The following is an 8,470-nucleotide window of genomic DNA, read 5'->3' as shown; positions in this document are numbered from 1 at the left end:
ACCATCAATGATAGCACCATCAATGATAACACCATCAATGATAACACCATCAATGATAACACCATCAATGATAGCACCATCAATGATAGCACCATCAATGATAGCACCATCAATGATAACACCATCAATGATAGCACCATCAATGATAACACCATCAATGATAACACCATCAATGATAACACCATCAATGATAACACCATCAATGATAACACCATCAATGATAACACCATCAATGATAACACCATCAATGATAGCACCATCAATGATAACACCATCAATGATAACACCATCAATGATAACACCATCAATGATAACACCATCAATGATAACACCATCAATGATAACACCATCAATACGGAGTCTTACGATAATCGGTGATAAGAGTTCTTCATGGATAACATTAAAAGATGTATATTTACACAAGGTGTTGAAATGATGAGGTTTGGAGAGGTCCATGGACACTTGTCTTGGGGATATTTTGATATATGTGTGGTGGAAAGTGTTGGTGACACAGGGGAGGAGAGTTGGTGTGTCGGCCGGAGTGGTTGGGCACTCGTGTTCACGAGGCCTCGAGTGAACACACTCATTACCAGCAACTTGAGTAAGAACAGCTGAGTGTGAACGGGCTTAGAGTGAAAGCAGATGAATGTGTACATGATCTGAGTGAAAATAATTGATTGCATATGGAATCTGAGTGATATACGGGACCTGAGTGAAGGCAGGGAGCCGGTAGGCCGAGCGGACAGCACGCTGGACTTGTAATCCTGTGGTCCCGGGTTCGATCCCAGGCGTCGGCGAGAAACAATGGGCAGAGTTTCTTTCACCCTATGCCCCTGTTACCTAGCAGTAAAATAGGTACCTGGGTGTTAGTCAGCTGTCACGGGCTGCTTCCTGGGGGTGGAGGCCTGGTCGAGGACCGGGCCGTGGGGACACTAAAGCCCCGAAATCATCTCAAGATTGAGATGATATATCCTACTCAAGAAGGTAGAGTAGGATATATACGGGACCTGAGTACTAGACTAACGCCACATGGGCCAGTAGGCCTATTTCTGTGTATCTTCACATTTTCTTTCATTCCCTTTCGTATTTATCTCTTCTTCCTCCTCTCCTTTTCCTCTACTTACCCACGTCCCTCCTCTCTTCAATTCTCTTTTTCTGCCCTTTCATTTCCCCTTATTTCCTCTCTCTCTCTCCTGCCTCTCCCCCCCCCCACACTACCTGCCTCTCCCCCTCCCCCACTACCTGCCTCCCCCCCCCCCTACCTGCCTCTTCCCCCCCCCACTACCTGCCTCTCCCCCCCCCACTACCTGCTTTCCCCCCCCCCCCACTACCTGCCTCCAGCACTCATAAATCGCTACAAGTGTCTGGCCCTTCTTATCATCATGTTTAGTTTAGACCTCAGAGCCCCTTCCCCTAACCTTACCTAACCTAACCTTCCCCTAACCTTACCTAACCTAACCTTCCCCTAACCTTACCTAACCTAACCTTCCCCTAACCTTACCTAACCTAACCTAACCTTCCCCTAACCTAACCTTCCCCTAACCTTACCTAACCTAACCTAACCCTTCCCCTAACCTTACCTAACCTAACCTTCCCCCTCGGTCAGTCCTTCTGTAGCCTGCGTCAGTATAACATCCCTTCCCCTCTATGTCCCTCTTCCAGCTACCTCTCTCTTCTTCCCTCTCTCTCTCCCTCTCTTTCTCTCTCCCTCAACATTAATTCTGGCTCCTTCTCTGTCGTGGATATGAAGAGACGGAAGTTATAACACAAGACGCTCAGCCACAGCTCCTGTTCTCTGTGGCAGTAAGAGGAAAATCTCTCCCTGAAATATTGAGTTTGGTATTTTGGGCCATTTTCTCAAGAAGAAAATTTTCTCTCATTTTCACACACGACCAAACAACGACATTACCACAACCTTCCAACCAGTTTTAACACCTAACAAGTTGAAACGAACAATATAACACATTGTAGCAACATTCTAATACGTCATATAAACGTTAAATCAAGACGTAACAACTTTATTACAAATGGTAACATGCGGAAAATAAGGAGAGTTTCGTTGTGTGTTTGGGGGGATACATAATGGCGAACATGATACATGATACATGAGTGAGGTGGTTGTTATCAAGGTGTGGCCCACGAGCGTAGCGCTACAACTACCTCGTAATCAGTCTTCTTATTGGCCCAGAGGCTGGTGATAATTTGTATCTGAGAGGTTATCCTTGTCGGCGTCCTCCTTATCCTTCTGTTTCTCTTCCTTGTCTGCCCTTCACCGCCTCCATCATCGTGGTCATCTACACTCTCGCTAGTTCATAAATTACCTCTGTAGGCAGACTTCCCTTCACCACGTATGGCCGGTGGTGGCCGGTGGTGGCTGGTGGTGGCCGGTGGTGGTCGGTGGTGGCTGGTGGTGGTCGGTGGTGGCTGGTGGTGGCCGGTGGTGGTCGGTGGTGGCTGGTGGTGGCCGGTGGTGGTCGGTGGTGGTTGGTGGTGGCCGGTGGTGGTCGGTGGTGGTTGGTGGTGGCCGGTGGTGGTTGATGGTGGTTGGTGGTGGCCGGTGGTGGTTGGTGGCCGGTGGTGGTTGGTGGTGGTTGGTGGTGGCTGGTGGTGGCCGGTGGTGGTCGGTGGTGGCTGGTGGTGGCCGGTGGTGGTCGGTGGTGGTTGGTGGTGGCCGGTGGTGGTCGGTGGTGGTTGGTGGTGGCCGGTGGTGGTTGATGGTGGTTGGTGGTGGCCGGTGGTGGTTGGTGGCCGGTGGTGGTTGGTGGTGGTTGGTGGTGGCTGGTGGTGGCCGGTGGTGGCTGGTGGTGGTCGGTGGTGGCTGGTGGTGGCCGGTGGTGGTCGGTGGTGGTTGGTGGTGGCCGGTGGTGGTTGATGGTGGTTGGTGGTGGCCGGTGGTGGTTGGTGGCCGGTGGTGGTTGGTGGTGGTTGGTGGTGGCCGGTGGTGGTTGGTGGTGGCTGGTGGTGGCCGGTGGTGGCCGGTGGTGGCCGGTGGTGGCCGGTGGTGGTTGGTGGTGGTTGGTGGTGGTTGGTGGTGGCCGGTGGTGGTTGGTGGTGGCTGGTGGTGGCCGGTGGTGGCCGGTGGTGGCCGGTGGTGGCCGGTGGTGGTTGGTGGTGGCCGGTGGTGGTTGATGGTGGTTGGTGGTGGCCGGTGGTGGTTGGTGGTGGTTGGTGGTGGCCGGTGGTGGTTGGTGGTGGTTGGTGGTGGTTGGTGGTGGCCGGTGGTGGTTGGTGGTGGTTGGTGGTGGCTGGTGGTGGCCGGTGGTGGTTGGTGGTGGCTGGTGGTGGCCGGTGGTGGTTGGTGGTGGCTGGTGGTGGCTGGTAGTGGCCGGTGGTGGTTGGTGGTGGTGGCCGGTGGTGGTTGGTGGTGGCCAGTGGTGGTTGGTGGTGGCTGGTGGTGGCCGGTGGTGGCTGGTGGTGGTCGGTGGTGGCCGGTGGTGGCCGGTGGTGGCTGGTGGTGGTTGGTGGTGGCTGGTGGTGGTTGGTGGTGGCCGGTGGTGGCTGGTGGTGGTTGGTGGTGGCCAGTGGTGGCCGGTGGTGGCCGGTGGTGGCCGGTGGTGGCCGGTGGTGGCCGGTGGTGGCTGGTGGTGGCCGGTGGTGGCCGGTGGTGGCCGGTGGTGGTCGGTGGTGGCCGGTGGTGGCTGGTGGTGGCTGGTGGTGGCCGGTGGTGGCCGGTGGTGGCCGGTGGTGGCCGGTGGTGGTTGGTGGTGGTTGGTGGTGGCCGGTGGTGGCTGGTGGTGGCCGGTGGTGGTTGGTGGTGGTTGGTGGTGGCCGGTGGTGGTCGGTGGTGGTTGGTGGTGGTTGGTGGTGGCCAGTGGTGGCCGGTGGTGGCCGGTGGTGGCCGGTGGTGGCCGGTGGTGGTTGGTGGTGGCCGGTGGTGGCTGGTGGTGGCTGGTGGTGGCCGGTGGTGGCCGGTGGTGGCCGGTGGTGGCCGGTGGTGGCCGGTGGTGGCCGGTGGTGGCTGGTGGTGGCCGGTGGTGGCCGGTGGTGCTACATAATAGAGGTGCTACTGGCTAGTGGTGCTGGCTGGTGGAGCATCCCACATTCCACATTACCCAACACAGTCATCGGGCAATAGATCTTCTCTCCTCCACAACCATTAGATCCCATTAAACAGCACCACACCCACAAGAACCAAAATTAAACTCCATCATCCTTACTAATAAATTTATCTATACCACACCCATATATATATATATATATATATATATATATATATATATATATATATATATATATATATAACCTATCAACGGTATAGGTTAAGTAATAATTGTAATTAAGAAGCAATAAGATGCTTATCTTAACATACTAAGAAGGTTAGGTAAGGTCGGTGTTTTCTATGAAGCTTCTCAAGGTAAACTAAAATATTCACAATCAATTAGTATGTCACATATACACTTATTAAATAAGCCAATATTGACTAAAGCAAGTGCGAGACGGGTTGGATTAACACAGGTAATGTGGCATTCACCAACGACATAATTGGTAAGATTTCCACACATTGTTTAACGGATCCTTGTGAGCCAGAGTGAGGGTGTGTGCAGAGATCCATACTTGAATCTGATATAAACGCTTATCAGTATTGCATCCGCTGATAACATTCATCATTCACAACTTGAGTGACATCCTTGGTGTGGACCCAACCTTGTTTGACTCCTGGTATAGTGGCGATGTTTACACAGAGCAGCTGTTTGTGTGTGTGTGTATGTGTGTGTGTGTATGAGAGAGAGAGAGAGAGAGAGAGAGAGAGAGAGAGAGAGAGAGAGAGAGAGAGAGAGAGAGTGAGAGAGAGAGAGAGTGTGTGTGTGTGTTTGTGTGTGTGTGTGTGTGTGTGTGTGTGTGTGTGTGTGTGTGTGTGTATGAGAGAGAGAGAGAGAGAGAGAGAGAGAGAGAGAGAGAGAGAGAGAGAGAGAGAGAGAGAGAGAGAGAGAGAGAGAGAGAGAGAGTGAGAGAGAGAGAGAGTGTGTGTGTGTGTGTGTGTGTGTGTGTGTGTGTGTGTGTGTGTGTGTGTGTGTGTGTGTGTGTGTGTGTGCGTGCGTGCGTGCAAGGGGTCCGGGTGACAGCTGGAGAACTGTCACCCTCGCCGACACCCTACAGACCATAACAAAGATATTAACATATTCACACAAAGTCTGAGCGCTGTATGGAACTAATGACACACAATCGCTCGCCCCGAATTGGGTCTCTGGTAATCGCTAAACGATATCATTAACGCCTGTGCGGCTCAAATGTAAATTACCCAACTGTTTACAAGCCACGACGGTGACTGTGTAAATAAGAAATTATCAAATTATATATTTACACTAATCTTATAACATAATTATAACCTAATCTTGCGTATCATTAACTTACGCTATCTTGGTACAGATCCCGCAAGGCAACGGGTTGATATTACTCCGTGTTATTGATCAGTAATGATCAGATATTGATCATTAACGATCAACCACGCCTACATGATGATCAATCACGTCAAGCTAACGATCAACCACAACAGTTATAACAATAGGGGAACAATAATCATATTTGTACCAAGAGAAACATAAACCCAAAATAATGATCCTTAGTGTTCAGAGTCATTGTTTAATGCTCCGATGATATCACGTTATCTTTTTCATATAATGCTCAGTAATTAATTACGCAAAGACGCCAGTTAATTAAGGACTCGACTAACAAGCAGGAAACAGGTTTAATGATCTAATTACTACGGTATAGGTCAGTAGTGTGGCCCACTGGCTGGCTGGGCCACTCTCTGGCTTGGCGGCTGGGCCACGACTCGCTCTCCTCCTCTCTCGGTGACTGGTGACTCAACTTTCCCTACACCTGGACATTCCCCTGTGTAGGGCGGAGAGTGAGTAGTCAAGTCTGTGTTTAGCAAGTCCTTAAAACAGCCCAGTGACCTTGCCAAGAGCCCTAAGGGCCGTTGTGGGCCAGCCTGTGAGCCAGGTAGTGGACCAGCTAGCAAGCCAGACAGTGGCCGGAACGTAGCTCTCATCCTGTAACTACACTTAGGTAATTATACACACACACACACACACACACACACACACACACACACACACACACACACACACACACACACACACACACGGGGCACCATTTCAGGTTGATATATAGATGAGGACGGAGGGAGATAACAGCAGGCAGCCTTGTGTTCCCGTCTCCAGACCTGTCATGGTCTGGAGACATGGTGAGAGATTCCTTATCTCTCTGAAGCCTGGAATACCTCAGGTGAGAGATTCCTTATCTCACTGGAGCCTGGAATACCTCAGGTGAGACATTCCTTATCTCTCTGGAACCGGGAATATCTCAGGTGAGAGATTCCTTATCTCTCTGGAGCCTGGAATACCTCAAGTGAGAGATTCCTTATCTCTCTGGAACCTGGAATACCTCAGGTGAGAGATTCCTTATCTCTCTGGAAGCTGGAATACCTCAGGTGAGAAATTCCTTATCTCTCTGGAGCCTGGAATACCTCAAGTGAGAGATTCCTTATCTCTCTGGAACCTGGAATACCTCAGGTGAGAGATTCCTTATCTCTCTGGAAGCTGGAATACCTCAGGTGAGAGATTCCTTATCTCTCTGGAAGCTGGAATACCTCAGGTGAGAGATTCCTTATCTCTCTGGAGCCTGGAATACCTCAGGTGAGAGATTCCTTATCTCTCTGGAAGCTGGAATACCTCAGGTGAGAAATTCCTTATCTCTCTGGAGCCTGGAATACCTCAAGTGAGAGATTCCTTATCTCTCTGGAACCTGGAATTCCTCAGGTGAGAGATTCCTTATCTCTCTGGAGCCTGGAATACCTCAAGTGAGAGATTCCTTATCTCTCTGGAACCTGGAATACCTCAGGTGAGAGATTCCTTATCTCTCTGGAGCCTGGAATACCTCAAGTGAGAGATTCCTTATCTCTCTGGAGCCTGGAATACCTCAATTGAGAGATTCCTTATCTCTCTGGAGCCTGGAATACCTCAGGTGAGAGATTCCTTATCTCTCTGGAGCCTGGAATACCTCAGGTGAGAGATTCCTTATCTCTCTGGAGCCTGGAATACCTCAGGTGAGAGATTCCTTATCGCCTGGATTAGTTAAAACAGATGTACACGTTTATGCTTTTTCCATCTTTTCATTTTGCTGGTAAGTGAGGTGTTGAGGTGAGAGTGAAGCACAGGGTCACAGGAGTAACATCTGGACGACCATCTAGTTACCTTCTGGACAAATCCCTAGTTACTATAATCCCTCCCATCTATAGGAATCTGGCCGGGATTACTGTTATTTATCGCCTACACCTCTGCTATCCCAGTGTCTTATGTGTAGGTAAACCTCTGGTATCCCGGTGTCTTATGTGTAGGTACACCTCTGGTATCCCAGTGTATCTATGTGTAGGTACACACAGCAATGTGTTCTTCCCTCTTCTACATCAAGGCTTGCAGAGTGTAGCTAAGTAGAGTTCATCTACTGTCCCCGATCCCACAGGATAGTGAGTCATACGTGGACTCAAGAGAAATCATGAAACGCGAGTCTAATCTATCCACCTGCTCTAGCCAGGTCAGGATAGACTACAAAAGGGTCGTCGCTTCAAGAGGCAGTTGGGATTACTCTTCCTTGTGGCATTAAAGTCTCCTCGTCCGTGACGGTGGCAGCTTGAGGCACCTCAGATTAGTTCATACTGTCGCGTTGAAATCTCCTGCTCCGTCGGCGGCTTAGACAGACATATTGAGCAGGTTAAGTGTGTAACTTAAGGGGAAGGGTTGGCTCCTGTTGGGGCAGGGGTGTACAGGTGTGGGGGCAGGGGTGTACAGGTGTGGGGGCAGGGGTGTACAGGTGTGGGGGCAGGGGTGTACAGGTGTTGGGGGCAGGGGTGTACAGGTGTTGGGGGCAGGGGTGTACAGGTATTGGAGCAGGGGTGTACAGGTGTGTGTTGGGGCAGGGGTGTACAGGTGTGGGTTGGGGGCAGGGATGTACAGGTATTGGAGCAGGGGTGTACAGGTGTAGGGGTAGGGGTGTATAGGTGTACACCCTGTACACCATACAGTATCACAACACTGACCTACACACCAGTATTGGGTGTACAGGTGTAGGGGCAGGGGTGTACAGGTGTACACCCTGTACACCATACAGTATCACAACACTGACCTACACACCAGTATTGGGTGTACAGGTGTAGGGGCAGGGGTGTACAGGTGTACACCCTGTACACCATACAGTATCACAACACTGACCTACACACCAGTATTATCACTTTATAACAATAAAAGATACTAATCAAGTGACTCAAAAACTGCCCAAAAAAAAGAGATAAAATTCGTCTTGTAACACGAACATGCATGTTTTAAATGAAAATCCTGCCCAGCCATATTATCTTTAAGTTTTATTACAAGATGGAGACGATAAGAGCGGAGATCTAAGAGTTTCAGAAGAGACCTGAGACTCTCCAGGACAGAAGGTCCGTGTATATGGCTACAGAGTCATCCTGGTCTAT

General features: G+C 50.5%; 1 protein-coding gene across 1 annotated transcript in view; it reads right to left on the bottom strand.

Annotated features, from left to right (window-relative positions):
• The window catches only part of LOC138353749 (secreted effector protein PipB2-like), a 1,113-nt gene extending 657 nt beyond the window's left edge, over positions 1–456 (bottom strand). Inside the window, exon 1 of the mRNA XM_069307145.1 lies at positions 1–456. This exon is cut by the window's left edge and continues 657 nt beyond it. Coding sequence (XP_069163246.1) covers positions 1–456 — 456 coding nt within the window.
• Positions 457–8,470: the final 8,014 nt, after the last annotated feature.

This window comes from Procambarus clarkii, chromosome 59 (assembly GCF_040958095.1).
Source record: "Procambarus clarkii isolate CNS0578487 chromosome 59, FALCON_Pclarkii_2.0, whole genome shotgun sequence".
Classification (NCBI taxonomy): Eukaryota; Metazoa; Arthropoda; class Malacostraca; order Decapoda; family Cambaridae; genus Procambarus; species Procambarus clarkii.
The sequence above is the reverse complement of the archived record's forward strand: the minus strand, read 5'-3'. Positions and strand labels throughout refer to the sequence as shown.